The 26,401-nt window shown below is 43.3% G+C and overlaps 2 protein-coding genes across 2 annotated transcripts in view; one reads left to right on the top strand and one right to left on the bottom strand.

Annotated features, from left to right (window-relative positions):
• Window positions 1-26,401, top strand: part of cdk7 (cyclin-dependent kinase 7) — a 104,592-nt gene that overhangs the window by 53,741 nt on the left and 24,450 nt on the right. The window lies entirely within an intron of this gene.
• Window positions 1-26,401, bottom strand: part of setbp1 (SET binding protein 1) — a 50,373-nt gene that overhangs the window by 17,184 nt on the left and 6,788 nt on the right. Inside the window, exon 2 of the mRNA XM_036598740.1 lies at window positions 23,532-24,176. Within this exon, the coding sequence (XP_036454633.1) occupies window positions 23,532-24,002 (471 nt within the window). The 5' untranslated portion in view covers window positions 24,003-24,176. The remainder of the gene's footprint in view (window positions 1-23,531; window positions 24,177-26,401) is intronic.

Raw genomic sequence — 26,401 nt, 5'->3', positions numbered from 1 at the left:
ATGGAGTGTGGGGCGTGCATGTGTGTGCTGAGAAGGGGCTTTGCTCTGCACCAGGAAAGGCTGGGTTGGTGGGGGGGATGGGTACAGAGCTGCTAAAAACTCCTTCCTGCCTGCCCACAACCAGCAGGCATGTGTGTAACTGGAAGATGAGATGTACCTTTGTGCTGATCAGAGACCAGTTTTGCCTTGACACTTAAAATGGTTAAAGGAATCTCATTTTCACAATTGCTCCCTTACCCCAAATGTAATCACCCAAGACATGTCTGGTGTCTGGTGTCCAACAAGTAGTGTAAGCTTATTACTCACCAATTAGCATCATGCAAAAATGTAACTATATCGCTGCTGTCAGACCAAAACCTTGTATCTCCAAAATGGTAACTTTACAGGAGAAGGAAAAAACCTACTTTACTTTTAATGTAAGTCAATGGAACCAGACTTTTTTTCCAAATAATTTTGGGCCATTTCTTTTGGTCCATTCATCGTGTAATTCACACACAATATAAAGGACAGCAGGTATTTTCTAATTATTTCAAAAACTGAAAAACAGCAAAAATGGAGATACAAGGTTTTGCTACAACAGCAGCGATATACTATGTAAACTACATAAACATAATATATATATATATAGTTGGGAGCATTGGTCTTCTACAAGATAATGCACACCGGACGCTACCAGAGTGTCGACACTCAGCATCTTACTCTTACTGTTTTATATTAAACCCAGACCAGAAATCCATAGTGGGTGACATGGCTTGAAATGTTCACTGAGAAAGGAGACAAAAAAGTCTTTAAGATAAACAGACAAATGCTAATAATCTTTTTCACCTTAGCTAACGTAATTAGCCTAGTCACACTGTAATGTATTTCACCCCATACCAAGTGTATGAAGAGTTAGTTAGCTGATACCAAACCTGATAAATTTACAAAATTATGGTGACAGTTTTATTCCATTAAATCTATAAGAGTAAAGTGTAAAATCACAAAGTTTCTTATTTACCAGCACTTTTCTGCAACACTTCCTGTGTGCTATAGCTGAGCTTTGTACTGCCTGCTACCTGGTACCAGAACCCCTTTGGCAGCACAGTGTGGAGCTTTTCCTCCAGTGTGCTGTACCCTTTAGCCAGCTAGAGTAGAAGAGACTTTTTTATCTCCTGGTTCTTTGAAAAGAGAGTGTATAATGTTGGAGAGAAGCTAATCTGCATATGGGATGGGACACTACGAGATGTACATTTGTCCATTTTTGTAGACAACAGAAACAACATTAACATATCTATCTGAAATTGCTTTAGACCTCAGCATGGTTCAAAGCAAGTGTGTGATGCTTCAGGAATGGAGTTTGCACAATGCTAAACGGTGGGGTATTTGCTTCTGTAACTTACTTCAGACACCAAACATGTCTTAACTGATCAACTGCACTTTGGGTAAAAATTGTGTTCATTTGATTTTTTACCAAACTCTTCCTTTAAAGGACAGATTTTGCGTAAGAGGAAGCTGCTCCTAGTCCAGCATTAAAAGGCAACCCTCGCCTAGGTCACTGAGCCTGGAGCAGCTGCTCGTCACCTCCCCCTCACCTGCCTGAGCACACCCGGACAGACCCACTCCCATTAGAGACAGGGGCAAGTGGCAAATTAACCACTACTGCCTCGAGACAATAGACACACACAGAATCAGTGAGCCAGTGAGACATTAGGATTACCCAAGGAAAGGTATATATGCCTGGATGAAAACTGGTGTAAGATGATACTTTATTTTGGAATAATATGGATTTGGTGTAGATTCAGTGTTGCAGATAAATGTTTAGCAGAGTCTTCCAGCCAAATTATCAGTGCCAAAATTGCTAGTGGAGCGAAACCGTCTTATTTACAAATGAAATCTGAAATGACACACCACATTCTCCTGCTTCAGTTTTTGGCAGGCGTCTTGTTTGGTTTTAGAGGCAGAACTTTGGATTTAATTGACTCTGTGGTTCCAAACTGGAAATCAGAGACATTCTCTCATAAAAAAGAAACTTAAATCTACTACCTTAAGAGTACCCTCGACGTCTCCTGCGCACTCTTTTTCTCTCTCTCTCTCTCTGTTTCTTTCGCTGGCTTAGCAAACACACATACGCACACACAAACTGCCCTTCAAATAGTTCTCTGCAGCTCTTTATTTGGCAAGATGCCTGGTGGCTTGAGTGTTTCATTTTTCCCTGTGTATAGGTCTGGGCAGATGTCCAGGAAGGCCTCAGCACAAAGAAAGAGAGAGAGAGAGAGAGAGGGAGAGAGAGAGAGAGAGAGAAAGAGAGGGAAAGGGAGAGGCAGAGGCAGAGAAGCTTCACCAAAAAACCTAGCTTGCCTGTCATAACCATTTCCCTCCAAAACCCAAAAGTGATTGATATGATCCTCGCACGGCTCCCTAGGCTTTGAGACAACACTCACCCTTACCCCCTTTACCCCCTTTTTCTGCCCCAGCACGTCCTGGCCCTGCCCTTGTGCAACCCCCTGCACCTCGGCCCCGGCCCCTTTTCTTTTTCTCTCCCTTTCCCTTTTTCAGCGGAGGACCACCCTCCCCTGTGGGAACGGCGTTGAGCAGCAACCCCCCCAACAGACCCCCTCCGGTTCCATTGAGCTCTGAGCTCCCCTCTCTGATCTGGCCCGGCTTTGTGTGACCGGCTGACAGGTCCAGAGCAAACAAACAAAATGAATACTAACACTCCTTTGTGCGCGCTTCCCGACAAGCAGCACTTAAGGGGGAAGGAGGGATGGGGAGGGGGGTGGTTTGAGAAGGCCTGCAGTAAGGGAGCTGGGAGCCGGAGGGGGGGATGGTAGTGGGGAAACTGTGGTCTTTTTTGATTCTCGAGCCACTTGCTCCCTCTCCCCCCCTCCCAATCTTCTCCAAGAGTCTCCCCTCCCATAAGCTCCGGCGAGAATAAAGAGGCCCATTGAGTGAGCCTGCGAGCTCCAGCGTCTTAAGGTGTGCCTGGCCTGGTGTGTGTGTGTCTGGATGGTGGTGGTGGTGCTGGGCCTATAGTGGGCCTCTCAGGATGGCCGTCTATTCAGCAGACCACACCTCCACAGGCCCACAGGCTTCTCTATTCAGCACCTCTCCAGACCCACGCTCCCCCATTCAAAAGCTGCTCACAGAAGTGAGACGTTACATGGGTCGGGGGCTCGTGGCCTCTTGACAAGTTCATTTTTTGAAGTTCAATCTTGTAAAGACACAGTAAAATGCAGTGATGTCCTGTAGTCTGTAAGAGTGGGAACACTGGGACTAGCTGAACCACACAAAAAACATACAGCGTACATGTATTGACCGCTGCATGCTGCCCATGTTTACTTTAATTTACTGCAGATTAGGGGTGGCCATTTCAGTCATATTCAAATTTGTAAGGCATCATTCAAAACATCAGAGAGAATAGGACTCTCTGGCTTTGGCGACCAATATGATGTAACCATGAAGTAAACAAACAAGCACAGACTCCACGGACGAACACACTACACAACAAAGCCTGTGATTGGTCGGTTCTCCTCTGGTGTGGTGTAGCCTTTAGCTGGCTGCAGTAATCTTTCTGTGCTTCCTTTCTGGACTACAGATAAAAACTCTGACTCTACACTGCCCTCTGGTGAGTTTAGATACCTCATGGCTCTTCAACATGACAACGTATAACATTAGTGAAAAGCTGAATTGTATATCAGAAATTCTAATTTACTATTTTTTTTAAAAAACATTTCATGATTATTCAAACATTCAAAAAATCTCAAATGTAATCCTAAATGTTTTAATGACTGTTCCTTTTTTTGTTTATGTAATTTTCTGTCAGTATTCATTCTAGAGCAGATTGTTACAACTCACAAGGCTAGCCATTGGTAGTCACCAGGCTAATCCATGACTGACCATGCCAGCATGCAAACGTGAGTTTTTCACTGCTGTGGTATAATAATAGTGTTTGTCTGCAGATATTTGATATAATAAAGGACATCAAGGTTTAAAAATAAGCAATGACCTTTTCCTGCCCCAGGAAACCAGGCTGGCATAGTCCTAGCTCTTTTTTTTATGGTAGAAGCTTTCTCAGCAGTAATTCGTTGTGATGCCCATGTGACTTGCATTTGTAGAGCACCGTAAGGTTTTGTTTTCAATTTTTCAGCCAGCTTGGGGTGAGCAAGAGCTTTATTTCCCCGGCTGTTCATAAATGGGTTTCCATGTTAATTTGTTACTTTGCCTTCTTGAGTCAAAATTTCTCATACCGTAGTACGTAGTAGTAAGAGCCAAAACCTGAATCTCTTTTGCATCATTGTGCATTTTATATGAGTGAATGCAAATCCTCTAGGTTCTACACCTATGTACCACATACGCTACACCGCTGGTACAATGGTATCAAACCTCTGCCAGTCTTAATCCTCCTGCAAAAGTTCTAAACAACCAGGTCAATCCTCATTCATAAACTGGTGACGGATGTCAGCTGCCTAATCAGATGCCCATTTGGAATAGATATCGAGGGGACCGTTACACTGATGTGAGCTGAGAAATGATCTAAGCTCCATGAAGAACAAGGCTGAGAATAACTATAATTACTTTTCGGTGGCAGCACTCCCAATGGCAATTTACACCAAATGAGTGCAAACAGCCTCTATTCAAACCCGCCCACAGGACTGATAAATGCAGCGCATACAATGAAAATCTACATTTCTTTTGTGTGTGAAATTACCTCCATTTTCTGTTAATAACACCTTTGGCTTGGTGATTTAGTGATTTCACCTTGGTCTGTAATGGCTGTGCGGTTAATTGACCGAGGCAGATGTTAGAAGAGAGATCAAAATGTTCAGACGACTGCGGAACCCCGAACAGCTGAATCAAGCCGTTAATTTTCAGATTTTACATCAATGCCATGTGCAAATACATTAGAACATTACAATTTGTGTAGTCTGTGTAACTCATTGCGACACAAAAGGAAAATGTGGTGCTACATGTTTTTTGAATAAGCCAAAACATAGAAACAGTGATGTAGGGCAAATCTGAATTTGAATGAAAAACACATTTGCATGCGTGCATACCACCAAGCAAACACAGCTGGGCCTAAAATATTCATTTTTCCAAAACCCACAGTGTCCTCAAGGCCAAAATCCAAAAAGGCCAACTAGCCATTTCAGGAAAGGAAGTGATTCGAAGGCTGTGAGATCCTGGGCCACCGCAGTTTGTGGAAACGTTTCAGGCAGCAAAATGTCAGGATACTAAAAAACACAACAAAGTATTAGAGGTATGCGTGCATCACCACAAGCCAAACACTCTGTGTAATTAATGCGCTGTGATTACAGAAGTACTGCAGGAAGCAATTTAGTGTCAGCGCACTTTTCTCTCTCCCTTCCTCTCTCTCTCTCTTCCCTCGTTCCTTTGGGGCCATTCTAATTTAAGCTGAAGAACTGTAAGGAGCTGATTTTTGGAGGGAAAAAAAGCCCTCCTTCATAGATGGAGCAATCTATTTTGGTCAGGCTGAAAGATGATCTTCTGAATCAGCATGATAACCCCCTCTCTGGGGTTTCGTGTTTTATTAGCTCATCTGTGGATGGCAGCTATGCAGATAGTTTAGATCTACTGTACCACTGATCGAATGCTGAATGCGCGAAGCGATTCTTTTTACAGTCGGGAAGTGGCTCTCAAGTGCCTATGAAATAAAACCCTGCCCTGGGATCAGAGCTTATCACGCTTTATGCCTCATTAATGAAATGAAATATTCTCCAGTGAGGATTCTGTGGCTTGGCACGTGGCGTCCCAGACTGGTTATTAAATGACAATAACAAGCACTCGCAGCAATCCATATTCAAAGTATTAACATAAGCTTCATCGATAAAGTAAGTGGCGTATAAAGTGGCACGCAGACTCTGGACTGGAATATGTCACGAGGCTTCATAGGCTGACAGAACATCTTGCCCCTTGACCACACTTGTCATGTGGCTTGTTACTGTATCTAAGTATAACTGACAGCTTAAGCAATCAACACCAGAAGCTTACTTCAGAACTGCCTAACACAAGGTTATATCTCAATAGTGAGCTCTAATGATTTAGGAGTCTACATTATTGGAAGCTAGGAAACCATTGATTCAACAATTCTCTGGAGTTTAAAGCACAGACAGAGAGATGGCACTGGATACCCCATAGGCAACCCTGCTCCCTGATTCTCCATTCAGTGCCACTTCCTATTTAGTCTCAATGACAAACCCTGACTGACACACTAGCTATAATGACGTCCTCATCAATGCAGCGAGAAAACACACGGAAGGCCACGCTCTTCCAGCTTAAACTGGAAGGATGAAGAGAGCTTGGGGCACAATAGCTTAAACCAATAAAAAGGATTGCTTAGCTCCGATCCTTGAGTAACTGAACAATGGCCTCTTTGTGAGGGGCAGCACTTGGCTCCCGGGCAGCTGTTTTTCCACTCGATATCGATCTAACCCAAAAAAGAACGGCGCGGGACAAAAAAAGCACCTGTACATCGGAATACAGGATGAGAGGAGGTACAGGCGCACATTAAGCTCCATGCAAAAAGAAGTCAGGGCGCATGTTTCGTCTGCAAAGTGGTTGCCGTACAAGAACAAAATGGGTTCTTAAGTGTTTTGAGCCAAAGCGACGTGAGAGAACCACATCACGATTAAATCAACAACTGCGACTGTTCCAAAGACAAGCTCTGAGCACTAATGCGGGGGCAGATCAATGCTCAACCAGCTTTGCCGTAGCTTAAGTGCCTTCAAATGATGACTAAGAGGCCATTTCACACGTCACATCTCACAAACATGTTTCCACAGTATGGACAAGGTGACAGCTGACTCATAGAGATGACCTTGAAGAACAGTCACACTAGCACATCTCTGCTTTAAACACAGGTGATTTTAGCTTTAGTAGTTGATGCAAAGGAGTGACTGGGAGTGACTGGGAGTGACTATCTCTTATTACTTGTAATTTGTAGTACAGACGCACCAGTATGGAATTGCCTGGGCCAGTGTGATAACTGATGACTGACATCTTTCATCAATCTAATCTAACTTTCTGTTGTGAAAGATGCCAATATCAATAATAAAACTGTTTTATTTACATTTCACGCAGTAAGTGCAGTGAGTGTTAAATTTTCAGAGACTTACTGTAAACTGTAAATGTTTTGTGTAAATACATTACTTAACAGACACTCTAATCTCAAGCCATTCACAACAGCAAGTGAATGTAACACTAAGGGCTGGTTTCCCAGACATGGATTAAGTCTAGTCTTAGACTAAACTGCAGTGCCAATGATGAATTACCACTGTAAGTTCTTTTTAGTCTAGGCTTAAGCCTAATCTAGGTCTGGGAAACTAACCAAAAGAGTAGGCTGCCTATTTGTGTGAGTTATCCACTATGCTATCTATTTGTGAGAATTTAGAAGAAGGGAACTGCCCACCACTAGCGACTCCATATGTTTCAGTGCATGCACCAGGTAAAAATAGGACACAATAATATGAAGTGTAATTACTGGCCATAATTTCACGGGAAATTTACGGGAAAATTTCAACCCATAACACATAAGCAAGTAACGTTTAAGAGTTGTTTCTGACAGTGAAGCTTTGAGTCGGAGTATATTCTCCTAAACTCCATCTCATTCATTATATATAACTGGTTTAACTTGTCTAACTGATGTACTTCTTTGTTTTACTTCAATGAAACATTAACAATTACTATATAAATTTTGTGTAAAACATCGGTGAAGTCATTCATTCACAACTGTTTAAAAGATGAAATGTACTTTGCTGAACTGGTGACAGCTTTACACGAACACGTGAATTCCTTCAATATTTGGTCACACAAATAAAAAGCTAAGTGTTTTGTAACTGAATCCAGATGATCGCTGTCAGGCACATGCGACTTCAAGACAAAATTCTTGTACTTTATGACCTGTATGAAGAGTTTTATATGTGTTTCATGCAAATGCATAATCCACCTTAAGATTCTCGATTTCCATTCTGTTTCATATGGTTTATTCCTTTAAAAGTATGCTGTGATGGCACAGTGGCAGGACCTACTAGGAGGTATCTGTACCTTCACCTGAGCACATGATCTTCATGACCCCACCTCCTTCTCCCAACATCATCATACAGACGCACACATGCACATGCTCCCTCCCCCACTCGGCCGTATTCAGTGTGTGGGTGAAAGGTCATGGTAAAGTAGCATTCCACAGAGTCTGCAGCACACAGCGCAGTGAAAAGAGGAGGGGAAAGGGGTTTCATGTCCCTAATCCCACAGTCTGGAGGATTTGCAAGGACAGACCAAACTATTCCCGTAGGGAAAAAAAAACTATGGATAACAGCCCGCCCGTGGCTCCCACGGTGTATTTGGGTATGTGTGTGTGGTCAAACCCCCTCATGAGCCAGATGATATAAGATAGGGTCAAATATGGAATATGAGTCTGCATATTGCAGCTGCATCGCAACTTTATAGCACGGTGTCAGCAGCACCTTTTCTGTCAGTTTGTGAATCAAAACTTCTTAAGTTCTCTCGGATCTTTGATCTAGATTCCCAGGCACAGTAGTAGTTTCTCATGAGTGGAGTACAGGCCATGGAAGAATAGGGCTCTTTCATGGCTCAGGGCTGTTTGAGAGGGCCACTGCATTGGTTGGCGCTCACTGTCTTATCCTTACAATTGGAGTGACACTGAATACTCCGAGAGGTCACTCCTGGTGTCATTCCGACACAATGCCCAACACAAACACAATTCTCTCCATTTGTCCATGAAGCTCTTGGCCCTTCTTAGGGTCGGCGAGTAATTGTTCATCTGTGAGGACAAATCCTGCATATTAAGTACTCGCTCAACTGAAGGTATTCATTTACCACAAGCCTGTAGGTACCATGTCCCATTAGGGCTGAGCCAGTAAGGCCATTTTCTTACTGGATCCCTTACAGTTGATGGACTACCTTGTAGACTAGTGCCAAATGTCTTCAGCTTTGCTGACGTTCTGCTGTCAGCACCCACATTTCCTTTGCCCACGTTATTGAGTAAAGACAGCTAAGAAAACAAGTCCAATATTAATATACATCAGCGGTTAGTTTTGTATGAGTTGGCAGATCTAATGATTTAGAGTAAACCGCATGTAGGTGTACAGAAAAAAGAAGTTTCTAAACACTAAACTCAAAATCCTCAACAGTCGCTGCCTTTCCCTTTAGCTGCCACTACCTTGGGTGACCCATAGCTTTCATTTCAGTAACAGTACTCCCTGCATCACCACCCTGGGACGGCACTGTCCTTTGTGTCTGGCACAATTAATTACTTTCTTTTCAATGGCACTTCGTTTGGGGAATGAGATGGAGACGAGCTCCGTGAAAAGGTATCTGGGTCTGCCGACATCTCGGCAGCAGCGGCAGGGAGCATCTCCAGGAGACAGCTGATGGGCCCGATCGCATTTCACTGACAAACTCAATTGCGCTTGAAGTGAGATCCAGTGAAAGTCAATATGCCACATGGCCCCTGTGCCTGCTGTGTCCATCCGCAGTGACGAGATATCTTGCCACACTGATGCCACTCATTTATTCATTATATTTCCAATGTGTCCCAACATGCAGGTTTGGGTTCCCCAGTGAAAAGCCACTCAGCTGTACTGTAAAACTATTTTACAGCTTATAAACTGGATGCCCTGGACTCACCAGTAGCCCCTAAGCTATAACGAGTATAATGCTTGAACCCAGTTTAGCCATACCATGACCACTAGACTCTATGAACCATAATGCTGGTATAGTATTACAATAAATCAAAATATTCTCCATCACTTTGTTCCTGAAAAGCTTTCTACAAGTCATGGTCCACAAGAGAAGCACCCCACAACCGCTAGTTGTTCTAACTCGGCTCTCTTTCTAGACGTGAGGTTTGACAGAGCTTCATAAACCTTAACCGCCAAGCACACTAGAGGCTGTCTGAAATCACTAGCCCCCCTTCCACCAGCCAAATTCTAAAGGATCTTGCAGGAGAGGCTGTGGTTAGCAGCGACAGCTGCCCTCCAGGCAGCGCCACAGGCAGGAAGCACACTTACACAACATGCAGGGCTTTGCCACTTACCAGGAAGCCAATTAACAAGCTACAGTCCCACCAAGAACATTCGCCTTCACCTGACAGGCGCTGTAGAAGAGTTCCTGAGCAGTGGTGCTGTACCATCCCAACCACTCACTCTGTTTAAACAGCTACAGTTATTGTTGCGACTTTTCACCAGTAGTGAAGATAAGTTAGAAGGTGGACAGGGGACAGGAATTTAAGTCACTTTTAGAATTTCATTTCTGTTGCAAATGGCAACCCTAGAAATCAGCCTAGAACTCTCCAAGCCAGAGATGAAGCTCACAAACAGAGCAAGGCCTTGTTACAAATGATTACCATGGCACCAACATGACAGCGAGCCATTAGCCACTGGAGGTCACATTTGTGAGACGACCCTGAGATACCGGCACGGTTTTGTTTTTCAAAATCTATCTTCAGAGCCAGGGTGCTGAGCTCTGAGGTACGGTTGCAGTCGACAAGCGGTCAAAGCTCAGATGATAAAGAGAGAATGTTTGGGACATCTGAGAAAGAAAAGTTTCTCAGCAGAATGGGGCGACTGACACCAAGGGATCCTCAAGATATCTCTGAGGGGCCCTTCACATGATTTCCATAGCTGACTCTCTATATTTTGGCTGCTTCCCAAGTCAGACGCTTGTAGTGGCTGCTAAGACTGCAGCTGATTTGGTGAGGACCTTTTCTTGACCTGTTCAAGGGGGCTATTGAGCGCTGTCGTTTCCCAACCCTTTTATACTAGATGCCCCGCACGCCACTCAGGCAAAGGTCCCTCAGAGCCCTCAAAGTCCAATTTGGAAAGCCTGGTAAGCTGGCCGACATCAGGAGATTACAGGATTCAAGACGGGATCAAGACTGATGAGGAGGGACTTAAGCCTTCAGTGACATGAAAGTGTGGGTCGAACTTTTGAGTGTGCTGGCTTTGCTGATCTGAAGTGCTCTCTTACTCCCAGACGCTACCTTTGGTTCAAATGGGAATAGGCAACGAGTCATTCAAGTGCTCAAATCATAGCGTTCTCAAGCACAGGAGTAAGAAATACTTGTCTTTAAAGGATGGATCACTTAAGGCAGCGCTGGCTGATTAAGTTCCTGTTATATGGCGGGGCTAGCTCATTTTTGTCTTGTTTTAACTGAAGTCACGCCTTGTCTGAGCAGAAGCACAGATTCCTCCCTGGGCTCTAATGAGTTGAACACCATTTCTCATGCTGAGAGAGAAAATAAGAAGTGGTGTGTTCTGGGCAAAATCGCTGCAGATCCACTCCTCCTGCAAACACCAATAACATCACATTCCACGATCCAGCGAACCTCCCACATTCCTCAGGCATCTCTCTGGTACCAAAACTGTAATTTGACATCTGTGCAGTATTAACTGAGACTCTGGCCAAACAGGCTTTTTTGCTCCACAGAGCACGGATAATAAACAAGGTAGGCGCACTGCAGGCTCCTTCTGAGCTCTAATACTGCTCAGAGGCCATAGTAAACTAACAGTTCAATGGAAGCCATTGTGCAGTATACAGTACAGTGGGTGCTCATGTATGTCAGCCTCTTCATAGAGACATCAGAAGATATTAAGGGCACTCTGAGCTGGACTTGAGTGGATGGAAGGTGAGCACCCATCCCGATCTTCAGTTAACAGGACATAGCACGCTCACTTGAGCTCCTTATGGGCAGTATTAACACATCAAGTGGTGTTTGAACTGCCTGCCATGTATCTATGACTTCTTCACCACAGACGTTTTATACTCAAAGTCCCAGCTGCCCATAAAGAAGTCTACTGTTTAACATATATATAAATAAACATATTCAGCCTCCACTCTGGATTTCAGACACTTGAAAATGCATCAGCTGGAGAGTTTTTGTCCCCAGTGCTCAAAAGTAGAGCCGGGGCTCTCAAACTTTGTCATGCCAAGACCCACATGTAGAGGTTAGTGTTTGTCCCAAGACCCACCAAATATTTTGTGAAATAAGAAAAGTCCTTAAGTACTTAAGCTTTCAGTCCACTTTTACTCAATATACTGTTCTTTGTACTGAGTAAGACAAGTGCAATAGCATAGCATTATAAAAGAATGAGTACTTATGATAGTAAGATGATGAATAGAAAAATAATAAAATAATAATAGCAAACACCATGATGTTTGAGTGCCTTACTGTTGTGAAATGCGCTACCACATAGTATGCTAGGGTGGCATATATACAATGCATATTTATTAAATATTAAAAATGAACAGGCCTATAGCTTTGCATTAGCATTACTTAGTTCAACTGTGGTCAGCCTACTGTTAACTTAGTGTATGCTGTGCCATTCAACGTGAAAAATCAGCAGCACAAAAGCAAGTTTGTAGTATTCCAGATACAGCGTGGTACAGCAGGACAATTCTGTGACGGTGGTCGAGAGTGACAAACACTATTTTCAATATTTTGTACTCCAAACAGCAGAAACATAGCCTCTAAGCTTTGAGCACTATGACCATCAGGCCTTTCCGTTGCCGTTTGCGTGACGCTTGCTTCAGAAAGCATAAGCAGTGTGATACAGAAATTGAGTAGTTCCCCCTTCTGATCTGAAATGACTTTCATTTAGCTTTGCCCAATAAAAACACTAAAAAAATATGCACTGATCCAGTTTCCCTGCAACCCACAGTCTGAAAATCCCAGTAGAGAATCTAAAGTGATGCTAACTCAACCTCATAGTCAAGAAGATACACATGTAGATCTGTGAATTATTCTATACTCCATTATTACCTGTTACGTAGAGGATATCTACACAAAAGGATCACACTTCTCATGAACTGCAACTGAAGGGGAATCAAAGTGCAGCGATACCTCACTACATATTTCATCATGAGCTAAGTGAAACACTACTATAAAAAAGGCCCCAAACATCCAGGAGAGCCCTTTCTGGAGTTTTAGCCACTGAGAACATCTCAAGATCCAGAAACACAAGTTCAGATATTCTTAAAATAATCCAGAGAATATGGGGAAAAAGTTGCAGAGCGCATCAAGCAGAAAGCCATGTTTCATCCAAGACATGAATTATTGATACTGTGGATATGTGATGCTCATTTTGATGATATTTCTTTGCCTTTTGCTTTGTAAAAGCTGTGGCCTTGTGAAATACTGCTTATGACTTGAAGTTTGTTTATGATTTACGGAGAAAATATGTATACAGTCCCATGGCACTGGCATGCATACAACCGAGGGCCTGTGTATTTGCCATGAGAGGCCTTCAGGCATAGTACTGTATACAGCTAGAGTAAATGATGTTCTCTGTGTGTGTGTGAAGCACTGGGACTGCAACTGAAATATGCAGTGGGCTGGTCGTGGCTAGCAACAGTCTGTTTATAGAATCCACCACCCAAAATCTAAAGGTCTCACCAGGGGGGAGATTCCAGTTGTCTAAACCCTGATCCTGTATGTATGTGTGTGTGTGTGTGTGTGTGTGTGTGTGAGTCTCTCTCTCTGTCTCTCTCTCTCTCTCACACACACACGCACACACAGACACTCTGACAGAGCCTAAATCCCCCAGAGTGCAATTCTCACCAGCAGTCTGACAGTTCACGCCAGGTCAAAACATGGCTATCTACTTAGCTTCCAGACCAAAGTGCTTCTATCGTTATAAGACAGATACCATGTTAACAATAGTACACCAGCCACGCAGTCTTAGCCAGTGCTAATTCAGAGGCTTGATACATACGGCTTTATTAGAGAGCAGTGGCAGCATTCACTGCCCTCGAGTGGGAGGAACACATGCGGTGGCAGGTTGCCTGGGCAGGCCGTGTGCGTATGTGTGTGTGGAGGGGGTTAGGCTGGACAGACACAGAGGGACAGCTGGTCTTTCAGCGGTAGTAAATCATACAGACGCAGCCCTCAGTACACCCCCCACTACCCAAATCCGTATCTCTCTCTCTCTCCCACTCTCTCTCTCTCTCTCTCTCTCTCTTCTTCTTTCTCCTTAACCCCCGTATCTGAGAGAGAAAGGAAAAGAGAGAGAGAAAACACCCCTTCCAGCTCAATGGCCCAAAAAAACAAAGCCAGGCACAACTAACAGCCAGGCAGGAAGGAGAACAAACAGACAGCTGCCTTCATCTGGGGCTGAAAAACCACAACAAGAAAACACAGTGACAATATCAAGCGCGCAAAGAAAAGAAATCTAGCAGCGACTTACCGTTTCTTACTTACTAGTCTTACTATCAGTAGGGAATTACAATAATCTAAGCATAATATTGGTATCTGCAGATAAAAAAAGGCCAGTTTTTTATTTTTAAACCAATACTTGATAACATTTTCAGAGCAGAATGTTCAGTGATGCTGGACTACTGTGCTAAAATGTCTGCTTTTTATTCATTTTACTGCATCTGTAACTCTCAAATGTATGTTATTTGGCTATGGATGTGCTTTCAGAGTCATTTTTTGATATCTAAGTTCATGAACAGATATATTGTTAACCACAGGGAAGGAAAAACAATGTCAATAAAAGCGAAAATAATGTAGGCCTGTAGGCTTATCTTTTTAGGTGAGAACACCAGTGTTGCACAAAAATATAGCAGCACTTAGAGGAATGTCTTAATATTCAAAAACAGCCAAGAGAGACTGATTATTGTGTTTAAATGAGTAATAGAGGCTGCCTCTTCAGATGAGCTAAAAAGCCAACAGGTGTGATACTGGAAGCTGATAAGGAGTCATGGTCTTCTACATAAAGAAGTATAGGCCCCGCAGTGGGTGATGTGCCAATGTGTTGTTTGTCTGAGAAATATTTTGGACCTAGCTAACATCAACTAGAGTAGCTAGCCTAGTTAATGATACAGCTGCGCTACCTCAGCCTTCTCAACCACATGCTTAACAACACGTCCCTAACATATTTCATATTCAGGCGCTTCTGTTTCAGAGCAGCAAGTATAACATTACACACTTACTTACAAATAGCAGTTTGTTGTTAGCCTGTATATATTTTCTCTGTCTTCATGCAGTGAAACATAACAAACACCCGAAAAGTGAAGGCACCTGCACATACTGCACATCTATATTATTGGCATAAGCAGATATGTACATGAAAAATATCGGATATCAGCATCACCTGACAATTCCCATATTGATCCATCTCTCACTCAGGCTACTATCAGATGAATTCACCCATCCGCTGTCAATGTTTTAAATCGTGGACTAAGAAACACAGCTGCAATCCTTTTATCAGAGTAAAACAATTCTACGTGTCACTGTTATCTCCAAAATGTGCTCCCCTGGACATGAAATGAGTTATGTTTTCCCACTTTTTTACACACAACCCCAGATATACTGACTAAAAACAAGCAATAAATAATCAGGGCACATTCAGCCCACTTTTCTGCCCCTGCTCGCTAACTCTCCTCCACATGGAGGTCACTTTTATTCGACCCCTCAACTGCCTACAATTTCCTCCCCAAGTCACCAGCGCTGCTCCCTCAAAGACAAATAGCTTGTTATAAATACCCTGCGCATCCAGAGCCTGTGGGAGTCACCTATCGACTCTGGCGAGCGCGGCGGAATTAATTTTCTGGTGACTACACTAGACTAGCTCTTAATGATTACGCTGCGTTTATTAAAGGATGGCTCTACAGGCAGCAGGGAGCGCCGCTTCAGGAGCAGGGGTTGTGCGACAGAAAGATAAGCGTGTGGCTGGACGCCATCAGGACGCAAAAATGGCTGGCCTGGGAGGGCAGCGGGCCTTGGACCCACTTAAAAGGGGGCTTCCTTATCGCACCTTGCACACACTTAAATGGATTTTGAATTTGGCTCCTGCTGATGAGGAGGTAGATGAACATGTAACGAGTAAAAAAATGAACCCCCCCTTGACAGCTACTGAAGCTGACAATAGAGATAAATAGGGAAAATATGAGAGGCCTATACAGTCCGGTGTGGGAGAGGCAAGTGTGGCCTCTATACTTCTTAAGCCGTAATTACTGTTGACTCTATATTACTGGCAGCAATGGCGTGGACGCACAGGCCAGGAGAAAATATGATACATGTGTCAGGCGGACTGGTCCATGGCAGTAGATCACTCGAGTGAGCTATGCATTGCAGAATGAAGGCCAGACTTTTGGCGGGTGACTGAGCACAAGCTTGTGTACACACACACACTGAGTGGAGAGGCTGTAACCCTGAGTGATGAGGCTCTGTGGAAGTGCTTGTGTGCGTGTGTGTGTGTGTGTCAGAGTGGTTTTTCAGATGTGTGTAGATGTTGAGGCGCTGAAGTGATACATATTGAACAGTGTTAGAGGAAGCAACACAAGGGATTTAACCTTTGGTTCAATATGCCAGAGTGCACACATACATACAGCACCCATCCCCCCCGACTCCATCCTGGAGTATCAGTCAAACTCATCCGAGCTAGTAAACATATGACCGCACATCAAAATAAATATATAAGGGTGAAACGATTTTAATATGTATTGAAATATGTCATTTTTAACAGTGTATCGAAATGTAAAACTGTATAGCTGATACTCCCCTCGGCCTCTTTTGAGGGTCTCTCATTTATCATCTATTGCGGAAACCACTGTCAACAATCAAAATTAGGCATCTGGGTGCTGCCTATCACAGTAAAGTGGACGGGGGGGGGCGGGGGTCTTACGTTATGCACATCCTCATGCTCAACTGACTGGGTTTTTTATAAATCAATTATGAAATCTCACGGTTGTGATTTTGGGGGTTTATTTTGTTAGAAGGAGGAGCAGCGGGTACTAAAAATGTTCTGGAGAACCTTTATTTATCTGAGCTAAACCGATCTGGGTAGTATAAAATTAGAGCTCTGCAGAAACATTTTTTAGCATTTTTAACATACAAAATATCAAAAATCGTTTCAAACCTGAAAATATGTTTATTGTAATGCTCCATGTAACCTGTGCACCCACTAATATTAACATATTCACCTTAATATTAACCTGAATGTAATGTTTTGAGACACTGCCGTCTTGTATCCAATCAAATTTTGAATTCTGTGTATTGTTACACCTCTACAGATGTATCTAATGAGCTAATACATGTTTAAACTGATAACAGAAGGACGCCATAAATATCAGATTGAAAAAAAAACCCTGGACAGCTAAATTGACTAGTACGTCTGGATACCACACAGCTTTTTGACTTTTTTTTCCCCTTTTTTCAGTTCAAAAGAGAATTTCTCTAATGAGAAGCCAAACACAGATGTGAGCGTTGAGAAAATAATCACGCTCGACTGGGCAAAATCAGTGGAATAATTTGACGTACAGCAGTGTTGTCTGATACTGACGGCGGGTCCTCCGAAAAATATTTTTCCGCGCACAAAGGCTTGGCGGTGAAGTCAAGTCCTTCCCTTAATTACCTGCTATTGTATCACACATCTCCTGCCCATCCCCCGCCACAGTGGGGTCCCATTTTAACCAGGCTCCCCATATGCCCAGGCTCACTTGTTGGCCTTTCCTCTTTGCCACCATCTGGCATATTAGTTCAGCCAAAACGAAAAAAGAGAGAGAGAGAGAGAGAGAGAGAGAGAGAGGAGAGAGAGAGAGAGAGAGAGAGAGAGAGAGAGAGAGAGAGAGAGCCAGACACAATGAGACAGAGAGCTAGCCCATCTGCTCCCTGCCAGACTCCCCAATCATTACAGCACAAAAGCAACGTTTAACCCAATACACAAATCCGCTTCTTTAACCTGTTTCTGTCTACTACCTTTGCCCTGGGTAGAGGACGCCCTTTGTGCTGATCTACCACGAACCATTTCCGATCCAACTCTTAAATGAATGTTTTGGCCAAAGATAAACAGAAGCAAGTAGAGGCCAGTTTGCTCCTTATTCACATAAAGCTAACTGGCCTCCACTTGCTTCCATTTATTGTTAGCCATGTTAGCATCTCTGGATGAAGCAGTCCGATAAGATTTGGACTGGATGTGGTTAGCTTTCATTATTTGGTAGCCATGTCAGCATTTCCAAGTGACATATTCTTTTGACATTAACACAGTAGTTGAGTGAAACCCCATATGTGCTGTTCAAGACTTGTTTGGTATCTGAAATTTGCCTATTTACACCGGAGCTACGAGGCCAATGAAGCTAACAAGTAATGAAAGCTTATACCCAACCAGCTAGCACTGTTCCAACTGCATGCCTGAAACCCTGTCAACCTGTTAACACAGGAGAAGGAAAAACAGTTCTTTACTTTTAATGCAAGTTAATGTAGAGACTTTATTTCAGTCAATTTTGGAGCATTTCTACTGGTCCATTCATTATGAAATTTGCACATAATGTAAAGCTGCTGGGTTGAAATGATGTAGAAAAATAAAAAAAATCGAGAAAATTAAGACACAGGACACTTTTTCCAACACTGTAAGACATGCTGTTATCTATTAAAATGGACAAAGGTACAGACAAAACTCAGACTTGTTTTTATCCATGAAAGGGAGTCTGTTTGAGATTACGCAATGTGGTTTGAGGCAAGTGTTGGCTGACCTACACATGCAGTTCACAAAGTGCTAATTGATAGACTATAAGCTTCCATTACTTATTAGCTACATTAGCCTTGTAGCTGCAGCGCAAAACTAAAGAACTTCTTTCTAGCCTTTAATTCACGAGAAACCCCCACAATTGATTGTCCAGAAGGGCAGAAAAGTACCACCTCCACCAGCACAGCTGGCTCGGACATGGGAAAATGACAGGCAGGACTGGGAAAATGGCCCACTCTGCTGCTCTCAAAATGCCTCGGGAGTGCGAAGCCTGTAGGCTGAGCAGTCGGAGCCTTCCCCTCGCTCTCCCCTGACAAACACACACCACTGAGCACAGGCAGTCCGGCGGAAACGGCTGACAATCAAAGCGCTGTCGTCAAACATGGAGCAGCACCGGGGCAAAGATCTCCCCTGTCTGCCTCTCACAGCACACACACGTACACACGCGCGCACATCGATCTGGTTTCTATCCGGCTTGTCATCGCAATGAACCCTCTACAGTGTTAAACCACAGGGGTGATACTGGAGACAAATACAGGATACACTTCAAGACTAGTGGGTCTCAATGGACATCCACATACATTTTTTATTAACCTGATCTGTGAGTCTAATTCTAAATAGCTTCTTTTTCCCTTTTAAAACAGTTGTCAATAATTATTATTTTAGCACAATTATCCAAGGCCAAATTAGTTTTTCAAAGCCCAGCCCTCTGAACAAGACAGGGGTGGTTAGGCTGGCCACTGAATATTTCTCTTCAGCTTTTGGAGTAAGAAAAAAAAAAAACAGACACCATTTGTAAAAGCTTGCGGACGGCTAATGGAAACGACAAACAGAGCGCACCCCGACCTCTGCATATTCAGACTGTCTAATTGCACATCCAGGCGCAGGGCTTTTCACAAAGGCGAGGAGAGCTGAGCTCTATTCCTGGCCAAGCGGTCACAGGGCACCATTGTGTGGGCGAGGAACATTTCTGTCACATTACACTCGTTTTCCAACCCACCCGACGTACCGCAATGCTCACGGAACGGCCTCAGCGAGGGATGCTGGTAATCCCCATAACAGAGACCAAGTTAATTCATCAAAAGTGGCTGTTTATGTTGAAACCTGCCACTGGTGCTGAGCAGTATTGATACAATTTGATACCACAGTATTGTCAGAATATATCATAGCATAATATTGATACTGAAAATTTCATTTCAAACTGCTTGTTTTTTTATTTTGGCTGTTTGTCTAGTCCTCTTTAAAATTACTCCAAAAGGAATTTTACACAGCATTGTAAATGTTAACCAGACAGAAAACAGATTTCCAGAAATCAAACTACTGTTTATATATTCATTTTTGTACAGTTTTGGGCACATAAGCATATTTTTTTAAACCATTTGTCTTGTGAAAACAACACATATAATTAGGACAGATGCAAATAAACATAAATACAATAAACAGTAACAAGAATTTCGAGCTAATAAGAAACTGTTCTCTTGTGAAGTTAACTTGTTATCATGTAAAGAACAAAGTTTGGTTCCAGCCAGCACACAGATTTGCTAAATTCCATCGCCAGCTTGATTCAACATAATGAAGGACTGATTAGCCAAACCAGGTATTGAATGATAACTAAAAATAATATTGGGCTTCCTTGAGGAGAGGTTTGGAAATGGTTAAATGAAAACTTTGACATACAAAAAACTGGTATTTATTTTATTAATATTATTTGTATTTATTCTAATATTACTGTTCTCTGAACAAATAAATGCTTACTGCCCAGATCAGTACTTTTTCATTCTAATCTTCTCAGGTGGCAAAAGTTTTGCACTGTCCCATATATTTTAAATGTATCTAGCAAATGACATGCATTAGAGTTAACTAAGTTTTTGTTTCCTCTTGCTAAAACTAAAAATCAACATTGCTGTGTGACGCTGGAATACCAGTATAGAAGATATATTGTCCAGCACTGTCTGGCAGTGTGATTTCATTAGCGAGGGGAGGGAAAGGGGGCTGTTCCGGGGAGCAGCTGTCACAGGCCGAGTGGGCTGAGGTAAGCCCTATTCTCAGCGAGCACTGACTGGTTTCAATTACGCACTAACCCCTGACCCCACGCAGCTTGTAACTGAGAGATGAGAGGAGGTGGCGGGCATGACGCTTAAAGCCCCCGAAAAATAGAAAAGACCAGGATCGAACTCGCTTTCTAATGGCGTGCTTTCAAATGAGGAGTTTAGCTTCGCTATCCGTTAGCAGGGCAAATGGGGCTACATCTGCGCTGTGGGAGTGGGGGTCTGTGTGCGTGAGTGTGTGTATGTGTGTATACGTGTGGTTAGGGGGGCTGGGGCTTGGCTTTTCTTCACCCCTTTTAGAGCACTTTTCTATAGACATGGCCATCCTTTAGAGGGTGGCGTGGGGCCACCTCCTCTGTTCCTCCTTCTGCCCTTTTTGACCTTCTGTCTGTGGTCAATGTGGAGATTGCCAGAAAGAGACAGCTGCACTTCAGGCTTCCCGCCTCCAGCCCCTGTTGCTCCTACAGCGCCCCCCCTTTCTCTCCCACCCCCTCTTGGTCACTCTTTTTCCCTCCCCCTGTGTTTGTATCAAATGCTTTGAAATCAAAATGGACCTCCAAGGCTTTGTTGATGGCTAAATTTCTGGTCTACCACCAGAAAGATATGTATATATCTATCCCTCCATACTCCGTATCTCTATACGCATTAAGCAGGCTGAAAAATTTAAATTACACCTACCCTAGATGTAGGTGATCAGCCAAGACATGTTTGGTGTCCACATTTCGCTTCTGCGCTGGAGTTATGAGGCTACGTCTCTAAACCCACTCAAGACACAAAAAGGTCTTCATTAACGTTATGCAGACTTGTCATTGTGGATTATGGCATAATGTAAACTATAAACTGAACAAAAATTCACAAAAAACAGAAGGACCACTTACGCTTCCCTAAAGTACTTTTCAGTGGATGGTTGTACCTGATCGGAAATACCTGATGATAACAGAATGTGCAAGAAAGCATGAAAGGTAGCATACATATGCATCAAAAGAGCATTTGCTGAAACAATGCAACATCGGAGGGCACTTCAATGCCAGAGATTCCTCAGTGTTCTTGAATTTAGCAATCAATTTCAGCTTGTGGTACGCTCGCTGAAAGATGCTGATGCTGGCAGTTCAGCTTTGATTCAGTAAGCATGCATTTTCTCGCTAATTATGGTGAAATTACAGGCTCCGGTTCTGGGAGCACCAGCCACTCCTCCCCTTCTCTCCCAGAATCCTCCACTCTTGCCGTTTTACTGCCATGAAGCTGGCAAGGAAGAGCAAAAAAAGGGAACAACATGTATGTTTTGGAAAATTGCAGGCGCACGTTATGGTGCACTAAATTGGGCTTTTGGTTACAAAACTGTAGTTAGGTCAAGTCCTTTGCCTGCAATTACTGCCATACACAATACTGCCTTTATCTAAATCACACCAAAATCCAATACAAGTCTCGATTAATTTATACTTGGTCAGGGCTGGTTTTGTGGATTCAGATTAAGACTGTCTTCATCCATTGGCCTGAATTCTACACTCTATGACTAACAATCTGGCCGTGAGCATAGATATTACTATAGAGTCACACTTTACTGAAAGATTTAAAAAATAGCATTTCAGCGCATCATCAATATTTCAAAAGGCCAAAATCTCCCAAAAAAGCCTGGGCGCAGCAAGACACTTGATCCACATGTAAGTCGATGAACTCATTGAGTCTAAATGCCACAAAAGGTTAATGGCAGACTTGCATTGCACCACAGCATGCCCCGGACACCCTTCATTTGACATGCAGCCGGCTGAACAGTTACAGACAGAACTGACAGCCAGCAGAATACAATTGTCTCGCCTTGGCAACGCGCCACACGTCCTAGCATTCTGTAATGAGTTCAACCACAGCAGAGGGCCAGACACAAAGAAGGCAGGTAGAACAAGAGGTAAAGGCAGCACTTTGCAATTGGTGTGGAGAAAAATGGAAGAATGAGATTGAACAAAAGAAACAAGCTTTCTTATTCACTGTACTGCTGTGGGTGTGCAGACTCTGAAAGCCTCTAGTCACACAATCTCAAATTCCTGTCAAATTCAAATTCCTACTAGCTTCAGCTTATAATTGTAATACTTATGGAGGATGGAGACTAGTGATATGATAGCAAATAGGGGTATAACAATACATTGTGACACTGGGGGGGGGGCAGAAAAAATTGCACTGAAATCAGAATCTGGATTCTTTCCGATTCAAAAACAGCACCGATTCTACAGACTTTAGCTCACCGCAATACCGCAATTGCAGCAAATCACTTTAATAACCGTATGATTTTACCATAAAGGCACAGCTACGTGAAGCGCATTTACGATCAGAAGCGGTAACCACAATGTTTCTGTGCCATGCTAGCCACGCACAGCAAGCTTTCTACATGGAGTGTGGTATGAAAGATGGCATAAGGGTCACCACACTCAAAGCCTTAAGCTAACAATGATCTGCGAGCCACTAGAATAATGTTCAAAATTCTCTTGCGGTATGGCATCCGCGTTCCGCTTTGCTGACGTTTTGGCATAAAACAAGCTCACCTTAATCTTATTTGTGCTGTTGACAATTTATGTTCAATGACAAAGAGCATGCAGCAGACTAAAATTTATCTACATTAGCCTAAAGCCAAGATATAAGCCTGTTCTGTCAGTGAAATATTAAACAGATATTTAAAAATTTACATACATCTTTCAACGCACTCGCAGTCGTCGGATTCATCTGCTAGGGGAAGGGGTCGGAAGCACAACCGATGGTACAAAATGTTCTTTTTTCAATTAAATCTCATTAATTTTTTTATTTAAATGAGACTTTATGAAGCAAGTCAGCTCTAGTCTAATTAGTGTTACTATTAGTCTTATTAATAATTTAACTTTTGTTTAAAATGTCATGACAGTATACTGAATCGTGAACCCAGTATCGTGAATCGAATCAAATTATGAACTGTGTATTGTTACACCCCTAATATTAAATGAGATAAACATTCCTGTCCCGTTTTGCAGGAGACACTCACCCTCTTTCTTGGAGGCCCTCTGTCTTCCTCCTTCTCCCCTTTGCTGTTCTTGGCATGTTTGGTGGTCTTCTGTTCCCCAGGCTGTTTGATGGTGATGCGGATCTCAGGGGGACAAATGTAGTTTTCCAGGTTCTTTGGCGGCTTCTTGGCCCGCTTGGTGGTTTGGATCTTGAGCTTCAAGCTGCCTTCCGAGAAGCTGGCCTCTTTGATGGAGAACTCCTGCTCCTCCAGCCCGTCTGCCTGCACCCATTTCTCACTGTCGGCGTTGGAGGTGACGTCCACATCCTTCCCCAGGCCCAGGTCTTCTTCCTCCTCGTGCTCCTGCTGCTCTCCAGCCAGGCCTAGGCCCTTCACGGGACCGGCCAGAAGGCCCACCTCGGTGAGGTCAGCCCGATTGATGGTGGTCACGGTGGAGTAGAACTCCTCGTTGCCTTTGGGCCGCACAGGGCGTGTTAGGTCCCTTTGCTCCATTAACGATCCCGAGGCTCAGGTTCAACACGCGGGAACCAGGAGGGAGCCGAGAGCACAAGGGGGACACCAGTCACAGTGGGTCGTATTCAGTCGGAGAGAGACGAGATGGCTCTTAACTCTGTTGCTCCCTGAATCGCACGAATCTCGCAAAGGTACAGATTTCCTGGAGTGAAACTGTGAAAGAGAAAAATAAACATGAGTGAGCTATTTGAATATGCCTTTTTTTTCAAAAATATAAATTATTAATATTCTTAGGTCCCCTGTGATAAAAGTCTGCAGATTCTAAACTTTTGATCAATATCACATTTGAGCCTGAAATGTAGAAGAGGAGATACATGAACATGTCCACGCAGAACGTTAATGAACAATGTAATAAGTTATGTAATTATGTATAAGTAATTATATAATGTAGATCAAATGCATAGCAAAATGACCTTAATAGCTCTAGACTTCTAAAGGTTAAGAATTATATTGCGCTATTAATGGCTTAGATCAGACTCCATTCTAGAGCATCTGAGAACCGTAAGCCTTCTGGTGGCGCAGTGAACAATCAACCCTTCATTCCTTCAGCAGTAAAAACGGCTCACTGTCTTATCATTTTACATTAACGAAGCAACACCAGTTACCCTAATAAGACAAATGCCCCTGCAGTTAACTCCCGATTAATCAGAACAGGGGTTCAAGCGTCCACCTCCGACGAGAATGATTGGAACGGTCACACCATTCGCTCCGGGCCAATTCGCAGACACCATAATTACATCACTGACCAGCTCATTTGCTTTGGTGGTCAGTTGAGTAACCCCAGTCCTGGTGTGAAAGTGAACAAATGAGACCTCCAGCCCTGTGATAAACACTTCTCAGACATCAGACAGACCACAACCTGTGCAGTCAGAGACCTGGAAAAGCCCAATTAGGCTTGAACACAACACCTCTACTGCCGGCTGCTTAGCATCAGAAGGGAAGCATGAATGAACTCAGCTCAGTTCCTTTGGTCCAATTATAATGTGAGTGAAGGGAGGGATACAAAGAGGCAGGGGCTGCTAGAGAAAAACCCTGAACAGACTAGGGGAACTAAACGCTGTTTAGAAAAAAGCAGAATGACCAAAGGAAGTAATGTTGGCAGCTGTAATGTGTTTGACTGCTCTAGTTTGTTTCATTAGTTTGGCCATATCTCTGCTCTGTCCTTTCAAAATAAAATGCTGTATGCTTTGGTGAACTGCACTTTTTTTGGCATGGCAGCAGACGGGTTTGTACTGCAGACCAAAAAAGATGATGTAAACTTTATGTAGACCTGTGTGCTTATGTGTGGGTGCTGTTAATGTCTATGTGCGTTTGCATATGGACGTTATCATCAGTGTTAATTGGTTCCGTGGCTCACAGCATGCAAATGTTTATAGCCGACTGCTGAGATAGATTTTATGCAAAATATCTTGTGCCCTTTTTGGTACCACCCACTCGGTGCCAAAACGACATATGCGTCATCTGGTCTCCTTCCTTCTCTCTGTAACCTTTGGGTCAAATTACGTTAAAATCTGGGAAAAGCCCAGCCGACATCTTGAAATGTTCTGAGCTAAACAAACAACCAACAAGCCAAAACACATTACGGAAGTTGCAACTACACAACAGAGCGATTAGTAACAACAAACCATTGCAGTCCCAACAATGCTGGCCTGAAATCTCCATCTCCTATCACTTGGGCAAAGCGCTCTCAGGTAACTCCCTGAGTGGCGGCCATGTTGTGTCAGCATTGATGTGTATTGACTGAGGGCTGGGGAGTTTACTCCTCTCGCTGGCGAAGCTCAATCTTTCATCCTGCTTAACTGCTGCTGGCCGGGTGTCAGACAGCTCTCGGTGTCCTTTCCCTTTCGGTTGCCCGACAGGTGACAGATGAGAGGCTACTGAAAACAACGGCCATCACCCGAATGCCTGGATCCATGCTAGACTAAACATCTTCATCTATCCATCACACGGTGACAGTCATAATGGCGTAACGCTCATTCCATTCCATGATGATTCAAAAGCTGCCATTCATAAATCCTCCATGAAAATGGTTTCGTTTATGCTGTGATGCATCATTAGGAGTCTATTATTGTGGAGGGTTTCCTGTGGAGGCCTGGGTGTTCTGACAAGTTTGAACGTCAAGAACCCCATTTAGGCAATTAGCAGCCTCCACGCGAAGCTCTTCAGTCAGACCAAAAAGAGCTAGTGATAGTGTCACTGACTGGGTACAGTATATGACTTCACTTGCCTGAGGTATTCATGCATATTGCTGTTGTTGGAAGAAAACGTCACATCTCATGTTTTTGACACAATTTGAAAAAGCCTGTTGTCCTTAACATTGTGTGTAAATTTCATGAAGAATGAACCAAAAGAAACGACCCAAAATTACTTGGTAAAAA

This window comes from Colossoma macropomum, unplaced genomic scaffold (genome assembly GCF_904425465.1).
Source record: "Colossoma macropomum unplaced genomic scaffold, Colossoma_macropomum, whole genome shotgun sequence".
NCBI classification, from domain to species: domain Eukaryota; kingdom Metazoa; phylum Chordata; class Actinopteri; order Characiformes; family Serrasalmidae; genus Colossoma; species Colossoma macropomum.
The sequence above is the reverse complement of the archived record's forward strand: the minus strand, read 5'-3'. Positions and strand labels throughout refer to the sequence as shown.